Raw genomic sequence first — 22,163 nt, forward strand, 5'->3', positions numbered from 1 at the left:
GGGAATATCCAATCCAGAATATTACTGGAGATAAAGAAGCTTACAAGAAAGTTAAAAACCATATGGACTCAATTACATTGTTTACTTTGGAATTATGGTTCATAATTAAAGATCACAGGATGAAGAAGGATACAAATTTGCTAAAATGGGTAGCATTTGATAGTAATTTCAAACCGGCCGGGTATGATAGAGGATTCAAACAGTGGGTAACCAAGGGAGTCACAGCATGGTGTACTTTAGAGAAAGATGGGGAGCTGGAGAGTTTCCAGAATATGAAAGAAAAATATATTTTGGAAATGCCACAAAATATTAATGTTTTGGAAAATGGTATACAAAGTTTTGCAAAGGATACTAGGATATGATGTCCCTATGAGCTACATGGTACTCTATTTGTGTAATCTTACTGAAGAAAATGTACAATTAAGGGATAGGTATCTGGTCAAAATATTGTTAATAGCTAGTAAAAAAGCTATCACAAGGAAATGGGGTAAAGTGGATCCCCCTACTCAGGAACAATGGATAGAGATAGTAGAGGAAATCTACATAATGGAAAAACTGACATATCGTTTGAGGTTGCAAGAAGCACAGCTGGAAGAAAAGTGGGAGAAATGGACATTATTCAGGAGGACCCAAAGCAGCGACGAAGACAACTGATTTACAGACAAAGGACAACTGATTTAGTGGATGAAACTGTGAGAATGGACGGACTACTGAGAATGTAACTCCCAAACAAAACCCCTTTTTTTTTCTTTTCTCTTTTTGTTTGTGTACATGTTTAACTGTTGGTTTTACATGTTTATAAATGTTGAACTCAATAAAAACTAAAGTGGAAAAAAAAAAAACACATCACTTCCTGTGTGCCAGAGGATTTTTCCCAGGAAAGGCTTACTAGACACCGGGTGTTTAGAACAGCAATTTGATGAGCTGGTAATAGGTTGAATATTATAGCAATTGGTTGTAGAGAGTAGCAAAACAGACCTTTATTTATATGACAATGTCAAGGATTATTACTTAAAACTGTGCATAACAAGGTAACTATAACTATATGGTGTCCCCCACCAATAATGTAGTCCCCCTCGGACCAATCAGTAACAAATATGTCACCTTGTTTCTTTTTGATTAAAGATTATTTTTGGGGCATTTTAGCCTTTAAGTAGCTCTGAATCCTGTCACTCGCTGCATTTAGTTTTTTGCCCTCAACTGAATTTTAAACTAGCAATTTGGCAGGAAATCCATGGACCTGGCATCCCTGGTTCCAGCGCACTGAGCTCCTGCAGTGGGGCGTTTACAAATTCAGATCGGCATATAAGCCTATATCCATTAGCTGACTTGTCAAATACTTTGGATTTGCTGAAAAAAGCATTCAGCATGGTGAAAGCCTGTATGAGTCAGGGCATGTAGATCTTGATTGCTTTCCCTTGTTTTAGAGATGTGATGCAATCATACAGTGCATTAGCAAGGCTGTGGTTGTAGTTCTTTTATACAAGTGTCTGTACACTGATGAAAAAAATGTTTCATCTCATTCATAGCTGATGTGCCTTAATGTCGTAAAATGTAATGAATTATTAAAAATCCCCCTATGGGAAAATGGTGATTTTTTTTTTAAGCACATGGCGTACATTTACACTTTCCCTCCCTATTTCCCCATGTTTCATCAAAATCTAATCAGTGGTTTCTGAAATATCACTTAACGCACAAACAAACAAATGAACAGAGACTGATCCAAGGACAAAAACGTTTTTCAACTCTGTGATATTTACAACAGAAAATGAACTGAAATGAACAGAAAACCATTGGCTAGGGTGAATACTCAGTGTTGCCACAATGTAGTGGCAACTTTAATTCCAATAAATGTTTAAAGGTCCCGTATTCTACACTTTCCAGTGTTTTATTTTATGTCTTGAGGTCCATTAAAAGCTGTTTGTGTGGTGTCATGTACCAAAAACATTCTCAATCCATTTTTACATGTTTTCCAGCATCTCTCTGAGCCTTACCAAGAACAGGCTGTTTTTGTCGCTGTGTCTTCTAAGGCTCATTAATATTAACGACCCCTCTGTTCTGATTGGCTAACTGTTTCAAGAGTGAAACGTGAGACACCACAGCCTGGCAGCAACAGGTAGGGAAAGCTCAACCGATTTGAAAAAAACACTGTTAGCCTATTATTTCTTACAAAAATTATAATGAGCGTACCTTTGTGACGCCACAAAGTTTCGGAAGACGGCTCGGTTTTCTAATGTATTTAGCTGGCTACTGCGCGTTTTGATACTTTCACAATGTTTAGCACATTCCAAGGAAATCCCGTTTTACATGATATGGGACCTTTAATATCAAAATTTAAATGTAAAAAATGTAGCATGTAAATTTATACACACTTTCAGGCTAAATGGTGTCACTGACAAATATTTGTCTAACATGACATATTATGGTACTGGAGTACACTTCCTGAGGTTTCAAAGACAAAATAATTGTATGCCTTTCCGACTACAACAGGGGAAGTAGAGTGTAGACAATACATACGTGCTCCAATTCAGACTTGGCTGACTATCTACCCTAAAACACTAACTCTGTTAAGCCTAAACATAATACATTAAAAGATTTTTCCAATCATAAACAACAATGAAAAGATTGAGCAGCGCACATTTAACAACTGAAATTTGCAGATTTCCAGTCTCTTGTGATGCACACACACACAACAACGGCTGTTTGAGGAGCACAAATCAAAAGACCATAGACCCTATATATAAGATTTGAGTCTTTGACGAGCGCAAATCACATAATCATGCAAAGACGAGCCCCGATAAAATCAAACATGTTTCATCTAATCGTGACGTTGCCAATTGGGATCATAGGAGAGAGATTAGCGTCTTTCACCTCCACACACATAACAAATAAAGGTGCGACTACACATCGCGACTACCCTGGACTACCGCCGACTCCGCCCGATCTCAAATCGTTGCCAAATTGGGCTTCAAAAACATGTAATGTGTCTCAGCCTTTAAGCAGCTATTGGTGATGCACATTGTATTTCTGGGCCCATTTTGTTGTGTGGTGGCATATTTTTCTTGCCTGGTGTCCAGCCCTCATGAATCGCAGTCTTTAGCACTTTTTGAATTTGCATGGCGATTCATAGGGGTCTGGAGGCAAGCCTATCCACCAGCAGTTATTTTGGACAGATGTTCTCCGATATATCTGATTCGATGGTTGATGTAGGCGGGTCAAACCAACTAATATATTTATAAAACTTCCTAAGAAATTAACAGTTCTTTTCTAGGAAATTCAGAAAATTTCTAGGGAATTAAAATTGAAGGTTTACACTATATTATAGGACTATGTGCTTGGATGAAAGTCATGATAAGTAATCTCAGTATATATTGCTTCAATGAAAGTGATATGTAGGGATGCACCGATACCGTTTTTTTACTGCCGATCCGATAACGATACCAGAATTTTGAGTATCAACCGATACCGAGTACCGATCCGATATTGACCCCTTTTTTTCTTCTGTAATTACACAGCTGCATACAACATGTAAATAACATGGGAACAATAATTTTATTGTTAAAAAAACAGAAAAGCAGCAGGGCAAAAGAACTGACCAAAATATGAATGACAGTTCCTAGGATATATAAAAGATTGCTGCAATATAGGGATACAGTGCAAAAAAACTCACAAAAGTGCAAAAGAGCAATAAACTGACCAGTGCATACTGCTACAAAACAATATTGAAACAACCATACAGCCTTTGCTTATATTTTTTTTCCTCTTCTTTAGTGTGAATAACTGACAGAAAAAATACTGCTACACATTTTCTTCAGACACAGAAGCATCTCACCTCTCTCTGCTGTCAGCCTGTTCCTCCGTTCACTGACAGTGTTGACAGTCACTGACGCTGACGCACGCACAGGTCGCGTCAGCGTCATCAGCGCGGTAGCATTAGCTTTAGCCCCCATCTCCAAAAAGCTTCGTTTTGTGAAAACGGAAGACTTAATTGAAACCTTTATGGTGGCGTGTACATGATACTAAGCCCAAGGACACTCGATGTAAGTTTGAGCTAATGAGCAGGCGTTTGGAAGGCGTCGCCAGATGACGTTCTTGGTAAAGTGAGTTGGATAAAGATCTTTGGGACGCTAGTAATGGCATAGCCATCTAGCATCCCTTTGTGGCTAAAATAATTCCCAACCGCTGACATGTTTACATCAGCACATTGCCTGCACGCTCGCTTTCTTTTTCCAACTTCTTCACTCACTCGTGTCTCGTCACGTGCAAACTCAGGCATGTTTTACGGCAGGCAACTACGCCCGTTTATTACTCCGGGGGCTCGAACTGATTGCTCTCGATCGGATCGGATTATAACGTTAGCTGCCACCGATGTCCAATCCAGCATTTTAGGCCAATATCGGCCCGATACCGATGCCAAGTATCGGATCGGTGCATCCCTAGATATGAAGAAGAGACTTAAGTGTTGGTTACTGTGGCTGTGTCATTACCTCTCTTCTCATGTGAGTGCATACTGCCTGTCTAATGAATCATTTGTCAGGCAGAAACAGATCCAACACACTACAGCCATCAAATACAGTAGTCAATACAGGCGAGACTTAGGCAACATAAGGAAATTCAAGACTTGTGCATAATAAAAAAACATGGCAGAACTTACGCTATAATAAAATAACAATAGACTAATTCCTAAGGAGCTAGGTAGATAGCATTCTCTCTCCCTCTACATCTCTCTCGCTCACTCACTCACTCAAACACAAACAGCAGGACTTCCTGGCTGTTACATAAATAAGAGATTTGCCCACATTGTCAGATGTTGCTGATTTCACTAGATACTCTCTAAACTCTCTAAATTTGATTAAGCCTGACACTGATCCAGAGTGACTGACAATCAGTATCTATTTAGCTAGTCTAATTTAGTATAATAATGTACTTTTGTAGTGTAGTCTAAATCTTAGCAATTGTCTAGTGCACACACACGCGCACACTCACACCATGTAAAATGATACATCCTGGACCCTGCATTAAGGGTATGTGAAAAGCTGAGTAATGACTTTTTTCGACCATAAGCCCAGTTGGAAAACAAGGACACAAGGGTTTCCGGTAGCGGGTGTATGCCCGCTTTTAGCAGATAAAACGTGCATTTGTACGACAAAAAATAGGCTACACAGTTCAGCAGTATTGCAGACCAAACAGTGATTCTCACTAGGCTAACTGTGTGTGAGTGAATGAATGAATATGTGAGTGAGTTACTTTCTGGATTCATGAGGTGCTTTGCATCTAAAACCAAGGCATTACGTTATCTTCACAATACAATATGGAGAAGAGATCATGATATTAAAAAACTGATAACCCAACCCAAATCTGAGTGTTGTGGATAAAGATCACAAGCAGACAAGACCATCAGAGCCTTGCCCATTCAGTGGTATCTGTGTTTTTTTTTCCTTTTTAGTAGTTCTTGCTTTTATTATGTTTAGAAATAAAGCAGAAACCAGTTAGCTTTGTCACAGAGTGGGTTGAATCCATGTAGAAGTTTAAACAAAATTCTATGTGTTAAAGTTATGTTTTAAAGGATTATGCCCAAACCTAAATGATTGCATTATCGTCTACATTCTACCTACCATTATTGTTTTAATGAAGGGCCCAGTATTTCCCAAGTCACTAGTCTGATGTGAAAGGTGCATTACAATGAGTGAGCATGTAGGGCTTCAGTGTCCTCTAACCACTAGGCAACGGGTGCACAAGGATCCTGACTTGGTTAACTGCTGCTGACAAAACAGGACCCCACATATAGTGCAGACAAGACATACTGGATGACAGTATACTACACATAAAGACTACAAGTATACCTTCAAAGCTGAAGAATTGTCCCAGTGTTAAAGCAATGGTTCCAGTAACAACAGCATTGGTAACAGTAGTAAGTGTCTGGTACTGCAGTAGTCCAGTGGATCACAGTTGGTAACAGCAGTATCTAGTAGGGCTGAACGATTTTGAAAAAATATCTAATTGCGATTATTTTGACTGATATTGCAATTGCGATATGATTTGCGATATTAGAGGGAATGATAATGTTTACATCATTATTCTCATTTTCATTGAAAAACGTATTAAAATGATTATGGTGTGATTTTTGCGGGGATCTGTACCAAACAAAGATGTTTTCTTAAGTCTGTAGAATATGATGTGTAGGCCAGGACATCTCTGCAGCACGACAATATTTAATTTAAAATGGTATTTTGACACACATTTCGCCTTTAACAAATATTGCGCCTCCTGCGATTTGAAAATTGCAGTAGGCCATATTGCGATTTCGATAAAATTTCAATTAATTGTTCAGCCCTAGTATCTAGTAGTGCAGTAGTTCAGTGTACCACAGTTGGTAATACTGATTGATTTGATAATCAGTAAGAAAGTACAGGAGGATGCTTCATTTCAAAAGCAAAAAAAACATTAGCAAGGATAACAGAGTAAAGCTGGAATGCTTATTTCCACTGTGGTCCTTCAGAGGGAGGACTGGGGGAGGGGGAAAAGGAGAGGAAGAGGAAATTTGCTGCACTAAAGGTACTCCCACGTACTTTTACTCGGATCGGCAAACATGACTTTTCCAATACCAATACTTTAATGAGCAGTGCTATGGCACAATAAAATACTTTTCTGGTGGGAGGAAAGATAAGATAAGATAAGATAAGATAAGATAAGATAAAGATAGCACTTTATTGATCCCCTTGGGGAAATTCAGGATGTCTGCAGTGTGGCGATTCTCTAACCTCAGTGAAGCAAAGCGACAGCTGTGCCAAGCTAAGGTGTCTGGCAGTGCTGAGAGTGGAGGAGCAGCGAAGCAGCTCCATCAAGCCGGCCATAGACAGAATACCGGAAGTAAGGCAATTCTGCCCTCAAAATAAAAGCATGCAGTTTGTCACTGTCACTTTTGGAAACACAAATAAATTAAGTAAATATATGGTGTGACCAGAATTTTTTGGAAAATACAATTTTCATTCCCAACAGAATCACCCTTAAGTATACTCACTTGGGTACTTTAATACTCAATATGAGTCATCAATATGGGTTAAATTTTGACCGGAGGGTGTTATTTTTTTATTGTGGCTGACACTGGTAGGTGAACCAACATAAAGTCAGAATACTGAGAATAAAGTCAGAATTCTGAGAATAAAGCCTGATTTAAATTCTAATTTTAATTTCATAATTCCGATTTTAAAGTCAGAATTCTGACATTAATGAATTATGACTTTCATTTCAGAAGTCTGACTTTATCCTCAGAATTCTGATTTTAATCTCAGAATTCTTACTTTATTCTCAGAGTTCTGATTAAAATACTCAAATACATTTTTCACATGTGGTCGCAAACCTCCTCCGTATGTTTTGAAGCTGCAATGAAAAAACAGTAAAAAAAAAATGGCTGCCATACTTTGCTTAGCATTGCATTATTTTGTGGCTTTGTGAAATGAGGATAAGGCAACATCCGTCCCATGGTTGTTAGCAAAACAGTTTTTTAAAAATTCAGTAACATATGTTACTGAATTCAGTTGAAATATGTAATAACTTCGTCACACATTATTTCTACTTAGAATATTTCACCCATTTTAAGAACAAAACGATTGGTGGGATCCCATTCATTTTGGCCAAAAAAAAAAGTGCACCTCTCCCAACCTCCTCTGTTGGTGCAATTGAGGAGGTGGAAGCACATGTACGCAGTACAGACCAGAGCGAGCGGAGTGTGCAGAGCAACCAGCTGTGCAGGACCGTTCACCGTTCATCTTAGCTTAGTAAGTGGGACAGTTGCAGTGGTTTGAGCTTCATCCAGACAGCAACATCAGCATTGTGTGGACCTTAAGAACATGCAGTTTAGCCAGAATGACAGACTTGGCTTGTTGACTAAGCTAACCTACATTGAGAAACACACATTAATCTAAAGAGCACAGTGGCCCAACCAAACCAGATCCTGTGCTTCCAAGCAATATTCCACTTAGTTTTAACATGGGGGTTATTCAGCACTTGACTGCCATGAAAACCATAATATAAACTACTCACCAAGATCAGATGCAGTGGGGACGAGTTTGTAGCATTTGTAGCATTTGAATGAGGCCACGAAAAAAGCCTGAAAACTTACATTTAATATGTTTGTGAACAGATTCAACACATATCCCACTTTTAAGACAATAAAGCAGTAACTGGTCCTTCCTCATTTTGCATTTCTATTCTTGGTTTACACTAAAATTAGTATTTAAAAATAAAAGTAGATCCGGTCTCCCAAACAGGAACTATCTCTCCTAAATGGCATCCTTCCGCTATGTTCTCTTCTATCAATGAAAATGCCATTTGGCAAAATTATGTTCTAAAACACCAGACCAAAGGTCCATTGAAAATCACAGTAGTAGAATCTATTTTTGAATATGTTCACGAACATGTTAAATACCATTTCAGGCTATTTTCATGGCCTCATTCAAATGAATGGGAAGTAAAAATCTGAACGCTACAAACTCGTCCAGCTGCATCTGATCTTGGTGAGTAGTTTATATTCTGGTTTTCATGGCGGTCAAGTGCTGAATAACCCCTATGTTAAAACTAAGTGGAATATTTCTTTAAACAGAAACATAAAACAGCAATGTCTATTAGCTGACCAAAGCTCAACTAGTAAACAAATGTCACACTAAACTAAACCTGCCCATTAAAGTTACAGGGTCTTGCATACACTATACTGTGATGCAAGGGTTATTTAAATAATGTGACAGTTTCTAAGAACTTTCTAAACAGTATAAAATTGGCTTGGCCCAAGTCTACATTACTAAACCCTAATTTTGGGCTTAAACTTCTAAAAGTGGAAATTAATTATAGACATTCTGCTGAAAATCACTTAAAAACAATAGCAGAAAATTTCATATTCTGTACCAAAGTCAGATGAACTTGTCACATCACACATCACAAAACCAAGTGCTGAAACTGCCAGAATCTTGTAGTCTACCTGCAAGCCTCTCTGTAAACGAAAAATAGTGGAGCTGCTACCTTTCTCAGTGTCGCGTTTAGACCTTTTTTTTAAGATTTGGGCTTTCTTCATCATTTATGTATATCTTCCACCAGGAGAAAAATGATCAAAATCAAAAGTTCGAGCCGGCCAAATTCCTGAAATGTGGTTGATTTGACACGGAATGACCCAAATGCGTTCAGTTCTCCACATGTGAAGAACGTCACGCCAAACTCCATCCAATAATCTTAGAGAGTAATGTTGCTTTGCTTATCGGCAAATCTACTGAGACCTTTTACGTATCGTCACGGTCTTCTAGTAAATTCGGCATATATGATCCGCCACGCAGCACTTCAATTCAATAAAACCTAAACTTTTCGAAATAGTCCACACTACTCCCAACCGCACTATTTGGGTGTTTTGGTGGAAGGAGAGTGTAGCAATAACAGGAGAACCATTTATAAAGCATTGTTTATTGAAATAAGTGCTGTTTGGTGCGTTGGGTGTATACCAAATTTACCAGTGGAACCTAATTCAGAAATGGTCGTGTTATTGGTGTGTGGTATCTTCCGTGAGTTTGGAGTGACGGTTTCTCCATACTAGAGATAACTATCGGGTCTAGTATCACCGGTGAGACAAGACAGACAGCAATTATCAGGATATACCTTTTGACTTCATTATCCCAGACTTGGTATTTCGTTAACTTGGCATAAGGAAGATTAGAGCTTTGGCGCTTACTGACAAGTAAGAATAGATTGACACCAAACTAAAACAGGATACTGACCTCTAGTTTATGGTTAAGTTGGAAAACGGTCTGGGCTTTGTGGCAGAGCTGAGCAAAACAGGAGCTCAGGCTGGTCATCTTCTGCCGACCCTCGTAGGTGATGTCGGCTTGGTCTGGGTCTATTTCTCCGAGCAGCAGGTCCACGTCCACGAAGGCCTTGTCAAACTCCTTCTCCAACACCTCCAGCCAGCGGAACATGGACATGCCGGGGCCGAGGGCCGAGCTCTGGGCCGCCTGGGAGCAGCCAGCCGAGGCGGACATGACAAGAGCAGGACGGTTAGCTGGCTACGGAGCCTAGTTTACTAGCTAACTTGAATGTTAACTAATGAAGCGTCTGGGCAAATTTCTCTTTCGAAATAACACAGTCGAAATAATATTGAAACCCGAAGACCTGACTGGATAATAGTTTAAGGTAAAGTCTGATAAATAATGTATTTTTATCCTCCTAAAAACCCGGTCTGACCAGGAAGTCCGACATCGGATACGCAATCGTCGCTGTGTAAATCAACTAGTACAGTCTGCCACACTGCAGAGGAAAGCAATGGATAACAGAGCAATCTATCAGTCCAAACCTAGTTTTATTAAACCGATTTAACTTACTTAATGGTACAATATTATTGAAACCCCTATTATTAAACCATCAATATTAAACCCAGTTATTATTAAACCCAGTGTTATTATGAAACTCAGTATTATTAAACACGGTGTTATTAAACCACTAGTATTATACCCGGTATTATTGAACCAACATTATTAAACTCAGTATCTGGTTTCTGGGGGATTTAGACTGTAGTCTTTCATTTTCTCTTCAGCTTTTGTTGACCCTGGTTTATTTTGAATACTTTTCCTCCCTACTGAGAGTAGGGTTAGGATTAGGGTTGACATACAATGCCATAACATACATAAAGATATTATTTAAAATCCCCCTCTGAAAATGACACACACTTTGTTGACATAAAATAGGGTCCTCCTGCTAAAAAAAAAAAAGTAACCCAAGATGCAGTAATTTCCATAAAAGTGACAGCTACCAACAGAAAAAACAGAGTGGGAGAATGGAATAGAACAGAGGAAATTGTATTTCTTTAACAGAAAGGGTTGTAAATCATTTATCGGGCAGTTTGTCAGGGTTTCACCATGGGGTTTTTGGTGCCAGTCAGTTCCTTGTCCATGTCAAATGTTTTTTTTAACCCAAGGTAAACATCTGACCCATTGTTCCAGATGAAGCAGAGAAAACCTACTCTCACCCTGGCTAATCCTCAGCCTGCTATTTATACTCCTGACTCCCAAAAGGCAGGGCTCTTCCTTTACAAAGACACACAGCAAAAGGACTTAGAGAATTTGGATTCCTCACAGTGGCAATTTGCCTTGTAGCATAAAATCATATATGGCTATTAGGCAATCATGATGTGGCCTGTTTTACTTGCTCTTGTGAGTATTATACTTAACCTGTGTATCTGCAACGGTGCATGTCCAAAGAAGTGTGTGTGTGACCATGGAGCGGCATTCCAGGCAGTGCAATGCTTTAGAGTGCAAGCTATTCCATCAGGGATAGCTAGAGACACTAAGAAACTAAACCTGGCTTATAACCACATCAAGGAAGTCAAGGTAAGAGACAAGATACAAGCCATTTCCCAAGCTGCCTACTGTCATGTCTTTATTTCTAAATAGAGGATATTGAAGAGAGAGATGCAGATAGAGATACAAGGTTACAATAGCTTCAAAATGTTAAGCAATACATTTTTAGATGATATAAATTGTGCATTATCTGAGACAACATGGAAGTCTATATAAAGTTGTGTTTAAATCAGAAATTCAATTAATTCTTCATACTATATTGACTGCTCAAGCTATAATATGCCTAAATTATATAGAGTTCAATTTATTTATTTATATAATGGCTTAATATGGATGTGTGATTTAGGGTCGGGACCTCTCAGGGCTGCCAGACCTGGAAGATGTGGTCCTGTCCTCCGCTGGGGTGGAGCAAGTGGAGAACAATGCTTTCAGGTAGGGTTAAATCCCCACATTGCTGGCTCAGGAGACACAACAAAATACAGTCTGATAGAGGTACTCACAGTCAATGGCTATGTTTACAAGCACACTAATAATCCCTTAAAGTTCATATAAATAAATGTCCGTTTTGCTGCTCTCTATCTGATTGATATAACACAATAGTGATTCAGCTTAATGCCAGTTCATGAAAGCTTTTACATTTGCTGTAAGCACTCACGCCTTGCACAGAGGTCAGAAAAATGGTCTCCAAACAAACAAAGGTTACACTAAATGGAATCTTTCCTTCAAAGAATTCTTTATAACACATAGCAGCATAACATCACTGCACACTAACTTCTTTCTTAGTAGACACTGTAGATACTTCTACTTTTGCTGAAAATGGAGTTTTCCCTAATTCTCTCATAGACTTCAATGGAGCAAGAACCACAAACTGGTACCCAACGGAACTTAGAATGCTGCTGCAAGGCATGAATAGGTCTTTCCTGGGAAAACTCCTCTGGCACACAGGAAGTGATGTGTTTCACTTTTCATATTTCACATTTCCGGTTTGTTTGGAATAAATAGAAGAAGAACTAGGCAGTTAGCATGAGCACAGCGACAGCCACAATGACCACACTGTTTGACTGACATACCTTTGATTAACCTGGATAAGCTCTTATCCCGGCTATGAGAAACCCTAACACAGGCAGGAATTCTGTTTATTCAAGGGTACAGGGATATTTGAGAGTTATCAAATTGTTATTTATTTATTATATTAAAGGTGCTTATAAACAGTCTACTCCAAATAAGACCTTAACTGGGATATGCGGTCTCATTTATGAAACATGAGCAGAACAAATTTGTGCGTTACATAACATTAGTAGTGAGAAATCTACACGTTTGGGTATTCAAAATTTTTGTATCTCTGATTTGTTCTTTTGTTCAGATGAAATTTATTGACTCAGAGCATGTATAAAGTGTGTATAAACTCCACATGCTGTCTTACGTCAAGTCTTTCATTTTTATTGATTTATTTTACTGGGCGTTAAATAGGGTGTTTGAACGTATGCTTGCTTTTTCTCAAATTGTTACATAGCATAGAGAAAGCAATATTTTAAAGAAACTAATATTAATTTGAGAAGATGCTATTTCACTTAGTGACTGATCAGTGTTTTTCCACTCTGTAGGGGAGACCAGGGCATTGTTACATTTTTACTCATTGGTGTATTTCTCAGTAGTGCCTTACTACTGAGATACGATATATCTTTTTCTAGCTAGATTAAGGTCTTCTCTAAAAAATTGCATTTTTACATTTTGAATAATTTACTGGAAGAAGAAGTCATTACTGATGAAATACCACTTGACAACTTGTCACTACTTACCCAATGTCAGGGCATGTTGACACACATGACGACGCATTTTGTCACATAGACAAGTATGCTTTGTTTGTGCACACAATTCCATTTCCTCTGAAGTATACAATGTATGATTATTTTGATTCCTTTATAAGAAAAAAGAAGAAAAACACTAAGTAAAGTAAATAATGAAAAATCATTATTTACTTTCAGGTATACAAATTGCTTTTATGTTAGAGTGTTTTGTTTGTGTTAACCTCTTATTAATAAAGTGAACATTTTTGTAATTGGACTTTTGGCTCTAAAGTATTTAGTTTCAGAAATAAAGCCATTGAGACAACTTACCCACGTTACAACTTGCCCCGCTCTCCCCTAATTAAAGATGATTTAAAGGGCTCCTCCCCCTTGGTGTTCCTTTGTTTGACTGAGATGTGCTTTACATCAAACCACTTTCTTTTAATGTCTTGGATGGTTGTCTGCGAGGATGTAATGGTCTTCACTTGCTCTATGATCTCTGTCCATATGTCAGCTTTTTGTGGGGCAGCAATCCCACTGCTCCTGCTGCAAAATAGTTTTTTTGATGCCATTTTGGTCTGGAAGAATATGAATGTGGGTGTTTATGTTATGGCCATTATGTTTATTCATGATAATGAAGGTCCTGTGTACGCGCTTCCTATTTATGATCCCCATCTTTTATGATTGGGATCATCAACATATGCACGTGAATATGATTGAAAATAGATGCTTCTGAATGTTTGATGAGTGCAGCGTAACTTTTTAGTTCATGTTATTTTACAGCAAATGTGCACACAAATTTACAAATGTATTGATAAATGAGACCTACTGTGTGCATATAAAGTTGCCAGTGATTTAGAGTGAAAATTATCTAGAATGAAAAATCAACTGCCTTCAAATGATACTGACCTGACAGTTCTGCTTGGTTTTACTGTAGATCCCAAATCTGTTTGCTTCCATCTACGATCTTGTACTGTAGCATATACTGTATTACAGTTTATATGACTGCCATTTGAAATGACATGACCCCAATCCTGCTGACTTTCAGGGCTCAGAGCAGGCTACGATACCTGGACCTTCAGAAAAACAAGCTGCACCTGTTGCCCCGAGGACTCCCTACCAGCCTGGAAACTCTCAAGGTAGAGCAGACGAGTAAACTTTCACAGAAGTTTGTCAAGTTTAGTTTAACATTACAATAGCCTTACCAGCTGTAAGACATCTTGTCTTGCTGACCGCAAGACAATGTTTCTATGCTCAAAGCAATTTGAGATAGGGCAATAACAGCATACAATGCACAAAGGCATGCCAATCTGTACAAACAGTTCAAGGCACTTTAAGTCAGCCCATTTTTTTCAATCCATTTCTAGGTGAGCTACAACCAGATCCACACTCTCCAGGAGTCAGCCCTGGAGAACCTGAAGAAACTGCGCCTGCTAGACCTTCAGAATAATTACATCACCACCCTCAGAGCTAATGTCCTCTCAGGACTGGTGAAGTTGGAGTGGTTACATCTGGACGGGAACCGGATTGAGACCGTCCAAGGGTCTCTGAGGCTTTCCCAACTCAATCTGTTGAGTTTTGCAAGCAACAGAATTCCCTCTTTCCCGTCCACTTTTTTCACACCATTGAAATCCCTGACTACACTGTGTCTTGCGGGAAATCTGTTATCCAGGGTACCAAATGACCTCCCAGGATCTCTCACCCTCCTCAGTCTGGACAAGAACCAGATCCGGTCTTTGAGGAATCGGGAGATGGCCCAGCTTCGGAACCTCACTTCCCTGTCTGCTTCTCACAACCGACTGGTCACGGTGGACAGTGCGCTTCGTTTACCAAAACTGATATTTCTAGAAGTGCCAAGGAATTTCCTCAGGGTATTGCCCAGTAGACTCAGCCCTCGCCTAGAGAGACTGGATTGTAAACAGAACGCCCTACAGGAGGTTTCCTTCCAGCATCTGTCTGGAATGAGGGAGCTGAGGCATCTGTTCCTGGAGAATAACACAATAAAAATCTTTGAGGCCAATGCGCTGAGGAACAGTGTTCACCTCGCCAACCTGGCCCTGGAGCAGAATTTTTTGTCTTCTATTCCAGATGGGTATGCACATACTATATTGTAAGAGGAATTTGTAATAATCAAATATGCAGGAAAAAGATGCAGTTCCCTGTTGCTCAGTGACCTGTATCTTTTATTTTGAAGAAATAGATAATAAATTTGCAATAGAGAAACAAAAAAGCCTGGTTCTAGTCTAGTCTAGTCTTGTTTATTTATATAGCCCTTTATCACAAGCATGTCTCAAAGGGCTTTATATAGCATCATATACATACTACATCATATATATACATGTTACATATACACATCATATACATCCTATACTATGTCATATACATCATTTTATTAGATTACATACATCATATACTATACTACACTATGCACCATACTACTATACACCATACTATACTATGGAGCTTCTATTTTTCTAGTTGTTTGTTCCCTCTCTGGTTTGATCCTCTATCCGGTCAACCAGTCAACCGTTGGGCAAGTTAGGGCTCATTCAGTTGTTGGTTTAGTCCAAAAGCCAGTAATTCCAGTATCTAGTATCCATGAGGTCTTCCTCCTGCCACAGTCAGCCACACACTAAGGGTAGCAACTCTTTGTCTCTGGTCAGTTCCTGCTAACCAGCTTAACTTGCTACAACTGTGTGGCTTCACATTATAATTGTCTATAGTGCTCCCAGGAACACAGCAGTCCTCTACAAAAATGCCCTTACTATCTTTCTATTTTTCTTTCTCTGTCTGATTTATTATGTTTGTGTTTGTGCATGTGTTTGTGTCTTTTGTAATCTGAAAGAATGCAGAGCTTTGTTAATGTTTGTTACATCTAAACCTTGAACAAACATTGGTCTCGCATTTGGCCAGTGTTATAGTGCTGTTGGTGATTTCATGAACACAATAGTTATTCTTTTACTTACCAGACCAGACATCCGCTTGCCTCACTTTAAGAAGGTCTAGTCATTAATAGTAAACTTTGACAGTCTGTCGTTTTTTGGTGAACTCACTTTTTAACAGCACTTTTTAACTGTAGATCTTTTGATGAACGCTATGAACTAATTTGTTGTGACACACTTTCCTCCTTACCAGGCTGCCAGAGAGTCTGATTCGTTTGGACCTGAAGAGGAACCAGATCTCGGTGATCCAGGAGAGCCAGCTGAGCTCCATGAGGCGCCTGCAGGTTCTGAACCTCCGGAGGAACCGGCTCACCACCCTGCCCCAGCATCTGCCCAAACTCCTGCCCAAGCTCAGCACTCTCATCCTGGATGGAAACCCCTGGAACTGCACCTGCCAGCTCCAGAGGCTGAAGAGAGCCTTGGTAGCCCGCGGTGTTGAGATGTCCAATGAGGAACTCTGTAGTGAGAAACCAGTGGGAGCGCCACTCAGTGTTGGTGGAGAGTGGAGGTCACATCTGATGGAGGACAGGTGTGAGGAAGAGGAGGATGGAGAGGACATGAGACGTGAGGAACAGGATGTAGAGATTACAGATGATGAGGAGTATTATGATTATGATGAATAAAGTATAGGAAATGATTGAATTCCATTCTGGTGTAGAAATAAAGTATAAAATTGTCTGATGTTAAAGGGGCATTAAGTAATCCATGGACTTTATCGATCTTTATTGGCGACCAGTATGAATTGCAGCAACATTGACAGGTCTCTACATCTTACGCTGACCTGTAATTGACACAAATAATAAAGTCACCTTTTCACAATGTAGTAGGGGTGTCACGATTCTCCAAATCCACGATTCGATTTGACTTTCGATTTTAAGGTCACGATTCGATACGATTTGACAGCTATTCCATTGTTAGACTATCGAGTCTTGATTTGTAAAGATCAACAGATCATTGGTTTTATGCCATGACAATTGTCATTTACATTTTCAAATTCTTCTTTAAAAAGATGGTATCAAGTGTGATATAACTGCCATATTTTTTGGGGGGGGGAATGTACCACACTAAGGCCATATGGTCAAATTTTTTCAAAGTTTTTCCATTTAAAAAAACACAACTTTCCCTTTAATTTGGTACCAAATACATGGCAAGGCGATTCAGCGCGTCTCCTCACTTCAGTGTCAACATTCACAGTATGACAACAAAACAGATCCTTCCTATCTTGGCTAATGATAAGCTTTCCAAATACATACAAAACCTCCAGAGCTTCAGCCCACACAGTAATAAGATCAGACAGTAATAATCGCCAAACAAATATGGAAAAAGTCGCCAAACTTATATGGATAAAAGTCGCTGCAACCCGGCCAGTCCTCCTACCGACTCTTTTGCGCACTGCCTCCCGGAAAACAGCGTCCGTCTGCGGCGGTGAGAGCAGGTAGGTCCTGCTGTTTAGTGAAGGTGATCTTGTGTCTTGTTTTATTGAGCAAGAACAAGCGATTTTGATCAAAAGACTTCAATTCACAATGTCTTCGTAACTTTCCACTACATACGGCGGGTCAGGTTCTGTCTCACAGCACAATCTGACAGCTTCCAGAAGGTTTTAAAAGCGTGATGCTTAGCCGGCGAAGCCATTTTTAGATCTAACGTTAACGTTACCGGTGGAGGACGACTAAACCCGGGGAAAATCAAACGTCTCAGTGTCACCAGATATACAGTATTTTCCGGTTCCGGTTCATCGATGACAACTTGAAGTATATATAAAACAAAGCTGATAACTTGATTTTCAGTTTGTTTTTTTTCATTTTAAACGATTTAAAAATGACGGGCGCTCTTGGGCGCTATAGTGAAATATAGAACGTTCGCTCTCTAGCAGCTACGCTGTGTCGTCATTGAAATGTTGTTTTTTTTCTTCAGACGCGTGCAAGTAGGCAGGAGTGGAGAGAAAAAAAATACTGGTAGAATCGCGAACCTGCTTGTGATTTCGAAGGTCGAAATCGAACGCTCATTTCGATCGATTTTCAATTTAGAATCGAAATCGTGACACCCCTACAATGTAGAGGAGTAAACTAGCTAATTAGAGCAGAGATCCAACAGAAATGTCAAGTGAAGAGGTCATATATTGGCATGAGAATGAGGCTTCTTAGCCTTCGTAGCTGTTGAAAAGTAGGTGGGTGGGTGGAGGGGTTGGGGGAGGGGTTTTGGATATATTATGGTAACTTTGTACTATGGGGCTGTAAAAATCTTACATATTTCCACTTTAAGTAAAGACAATTACCCATGTATAGATGTAGCTATAGAATGAGTTGTTTATGGAGAAACAATTAATGATAATTTCATAGACAATCTTCATCATGTGTAATATAGAAGACCTACAGAGAGTTTGAGAATTTGTAATTTGCTGCCTTTCAGAGATTAATAAACAAATACATTTGCAAACTGGTTTTGTTTTCCTTTGGAGTTTAATCATGTAGAAAAGTCTAATTCCATATCCTTATATGTAAGGGCTGTTTGAATTGCTTGATCAGTAAAATTAAATCTCCCACTGTATGCCAGTGTAGATATATTGTAGTATGTACCTTGCCCATGCAGTTTGATGTTCTGTATCAGGAAACAAATGTCTAGTTTGATACATATGGAGCTTAGCGAAGGTTCAGTCTGGAAGACTATCTTTTGCATGCTTAGGCTGTAGTTTTACTTCTCATACCCTTCTGCCATTCACATCTCTCACGCATGCTCCCTCATTATTTCCTTGCTGTCTTTTCCCGGGGCGTCAATTGAGATATCAGCTGTTCACATCAGCTGGTCACATCTATCTAATAGCACAGCGACATACCTCCATTGTTAGCCTATCATCTTGCTGCTGTCTTTTTAAATATGTTTCTCTCTCTCCGCTTTAGTCTGTTCATGCTGCTGTTATGCGCACCCCTCCACCTCCCCGTCACCGCCCAGTCTTCGCAGATTCATCAGCTTCATCAGCTTCATCAGCTTCTTCACTCATCAGCCTCACCAGCCTATCAGTCTCAGCAGAGTCATCAGCCACCACCACCACCAGTGTCTGGACTCCACAGGGGGATTTATCTTGCTACTGCTCAGGGCTGGTGCCCCTCGATTACAAAATCTCCCTGTAGAGTCTAAGCGCCAAAGACTTTTTTGTCAAGTCTTAATTTTCACTATATCATCTGTTATAATAAACAATTATCTTTACTTCATTCACTTGTCTCTACTGATTGAAATAAGTGTCTGCCATTTTTATGATTGCAATGAGTGTGTTGGGTGTTTTTTCTAAATGTATCTATAGTTAAACAGACCACCATCTTTACTGTATTATTTAGAGTCATGTTTATCTGGAGCTAACAGACGTAAAGAAGGGTCCTGCTGTTTTAAGTGCTGTGGTAGCACAGAGTTGTTGTAACTAAGATAATTGCTGAACAAAATATTTAATTTATGCATTGACTACCACTGCCTCTACCCAGTACATGCTTGTGACTTCTGCCATACTGCTTATGGCAGGCCATTTTGTCATTTTTTAACCTTTAAGCTTGTTTAGTCATTAGTCACGATTTTGCCAACTCACTATTGTAATTTTACTAGTTGCTAATAGATAGTTCTAATTTAATAGGTACTAGTGACTAATTTTTTTGTGCTGACTGTTTTTTTTTTTTTTACTGTTTTTACTAGTAAGAATGTAATAAACACTAGTACTTATTTTTTTAGTTACTAGTGACTTATTTTGTTTTGCCAGTTCTTAGTGATAAAAACAAAATGGAAGCAGTGTTTTAATTGAGTCCTATGGGGCTACTCATTTTAGATATCAACTTTACATTACATTACATTACTCACTAGTCACTATTTTGATTAGTCTAATCCAATTCTACTAGTTATTATGCATTAGTTACTAGAAGCTATTTATTAATCACTAGTTTCTATCCTAATTTTTACTTGTCACTATTCCGCTGTTACTAGTAGCTATTAAATAGTAACTAGTAGTATTTTGATAACTTCTAGTTTTTATTCCAGATGGAGATATCAACATATTTGTTATTACGATACATACTTGACAAATGATAATGATTCATCAAACATGCATGTTGATCATACAATTGTAGGTTCTACTAGTCAAACTGAAAGTGTTGATAGAATCAAATACAATAAAAATTTGTCATTATTGAAAAACTACTAGTCCTTTTTGCATTAGCAACTAGTAGTAATGGAACATTCACTAGTGAAGACTGGAATAGTAAGTCTCTAATAGATACTAGTAAATTATGAATAAAAACTAGTTGAATTGCATTAGAGACAAGTGCTAATTAAAATAGTGACTAGTGCATAATGAAAACATTACTAGTAAACATGTTGACTAGCGACTAAAAATAAGTACTAGTGCCTAAAATTTAGTGACTAGTGCATTTAGGGAATAGTAAAAAAGAAATTAGTCACTAGTACATAAATTAAATTAGAATTGGTATCTGTTAGCATTGGCAACTAGTAAAATAAACTTACATCATCTGTCAGGTATGACATCACCAATGATGACTCTTGCAAGAGATCTAGAGGACAGACACTTTTCAGATCTTTCAAAGATAATACAGAATTGCAGTTAATGTAACAGTGCTGTGAGGCAGAACTACATTGCAAATCGCATGCATATGCATATCTGAGTACTAACATTTAACAGTCAATATTGTCATTGTACCTTAAAGCTACCTTAAGGTAAAGAAAGCTTATTGTGTTTTCAAACGAACACTGAACATACACATTCAGCTGCTGTTTTGGTTTATGCTAAATACATCTTGTATCACAAGTTTTATAAATATGTGAAATGGGTGAAATGGGTTTTGTGGTGGAACAAGTCATATAATGGATATCTTTCTGTTGTATGTGTCACTAGATTTGGGGCAGTGAATCTGTCACCATCCGCTGAGTTCACCACATGGTGTAGTGGCAGTTTTATTTCCAGCTTGACTGATATTTTCTGGTGTTCTTGCTTACATGAAATTGAGATAATACACTACACCATTGGTACAGGACAAGTGCAGTACACCACCTGAGACAAAAGATGATTAATTCTGTATTTATGGAGAATAATTGCTATTTTGCTATCAACTGTGATAACATTTTTGGGTCCCGTAGTTTGGGTAATTTCCAAACTACGGGAAATTTTGCATGTCATTAACTTCCTTTCGTTTGTAAGTTCAGTGTAAATCCATAGAATATCTTACATAGTGTATATAAAGGACCACTTATGTTCAACAATTGCATACATAGTCTTGGTACTTTTCTCTTTTTAAAGAATTTTCTGATATAGACCAAGGTCCATTCATATTTGCATATGGAGAATATCTATTATGTTTGTTTGTATTCCCTCATAGAGGAGGCTTTAGTACAGCTCACGTGTCTATGCTCAGCAAATGTTAGAAATTGAACCACAATATACATTGTCATCACAAGTTTTCAATGTTAATACTTAACATGTAAAAATCATCACAACAGCATTTAAACGTGTTAGATTTGATAGACTTTGTGTACTTTGGAGTTTGAAATGGGAGTAGGAGATTATACTGAGAGTGAAAAGCTCAATAAGGTTTTTTATTGTTTGTTTTTTTCCACTTCATAAATGAATAAATTTGACTGAAAAAGCATATCATGGAATTAATTCAATTCTATGTCTCAGTTAGTGACATCCTCATCAATGAAGATGATTGAGGACATTTCAATGTCACCTTTCCTTTTCTTTAGTACTTTTTTCACTTTCACTGCTTTTCTGAGAATGCATCTCCCACCCTCATATACTCTCATCCATGGAGCCAGTGTTGAGTAGGGCAAAGGGAACTCAAAAATGAAAATTTTGTTATTATCTACTCACCCTCATGTCAGTTGAAACACTGGTGAAGTTTGTATGTCAATTTAACTCAAAGGGAGCTAGCTGGCGCAGCTTCATAGCAGTCTTCTCTAAAACAACTGGAGTGAATAGAGACTGTTTCTGTAGAGTTCCAAAAAGGGCAAAAAATGGCCATAAAATTACTCCAAACAGCATAATACAAGTGTTCTGAAGCCAAAAGCACAAGATGTTCACTCATCAAGTGTGTGGAACAAAAAGGCGC

The 22,163-nt window shown here is 38.6% G+C and overlaps 2 protein-coding genes across 2 annotated transcripts in view; one reads left to right on the forward strand and one right to left on the reverse strand.

Moving 5' to 3' along the window:
* Nucleotides 1-10,242, reverse strand: part of gopc (golgi-associated PDZ and coiled-coil motif containing) — a 30,644-nt gene extending 20,402 nt beyond the window's left edge. Inside the window, exon 1 of the mRNA XM_071899461.2 lies at nucleotides 9,759-10,242. Within this exon, the coding sequence (XP_071755562.1) occupies nucleotides 9,759-10,019 (261 nt within the window). The 5' untranslated portion in view covers nucleotides 10,020-10,242. The remainder of the gene's footprint in view (nucleotides 1-9,758) is intronic.
* A 917-nt stretch (nucleotides 10,243-11,159) lies between these two features.
* Nucleotides 11,160-16,754, forward strand: LOC139911856 (nephrocan-like). The gene is made up of 5 exons (XM_071899457.2): nucleotides 11,160-11,363; nucleotides 11,680-11,765; nucleotides 14,169-14,259; nucleotides 14,488-15,212; nucleotides 16,256-16,754. The coding sequence occupies exons 1-5, from the start codon at nucleotides 11,160-11,162 to the stop codon at nucleotides 16,683-16,685; spliced, it is 1,536 nt and encodes a 511-aa protein (XP_071755558.1). The 3' UTR covers nucleotides 16,686-16,754.
* Nucleotides 16,755-22,163: the final 5,409 nt, after the last annotated feature.

Source organism: Centroberyx gerrardi, chromosome 18 (genome assembly GCF_048128805.1).
Source record: "Centroberyx gerrardi isolate f3 chromosome 18, fCenGer3.hap1.cur.20231027, whole genome shotgun sequence".
NCBI classification, from domain to species: domain Eukaryota; kingdom Metazoa; phylum Chordata; class Actinopteri; order Beryciformes; family Berycidae; genus Centroberyx; species Centroberyx gerrardi.

Coding starts and splice junctions, on each gene's coding strand:
- LOC139911856 (XM_071899457.2), top strand. CDS start 11,160: ATGATGTGGCCTGTTTTACTTGCTCTTGTGAGTATTATACTTAACCTG. Junction 11,364..11,679: donor ACCACATCAAGGAAGTCAAG/GTAAGAGACAAG, acceptor TGTGTGATTTAG/GGTCGGGACCTCTCAGGGCT. Junction 15,213..16,255: donor TTGTCTTCTATTCCAGATGG/GTATGCACATAC, acceptor CCTCCTTACCAG/GCTGCCAGAGAGTCTGATTC.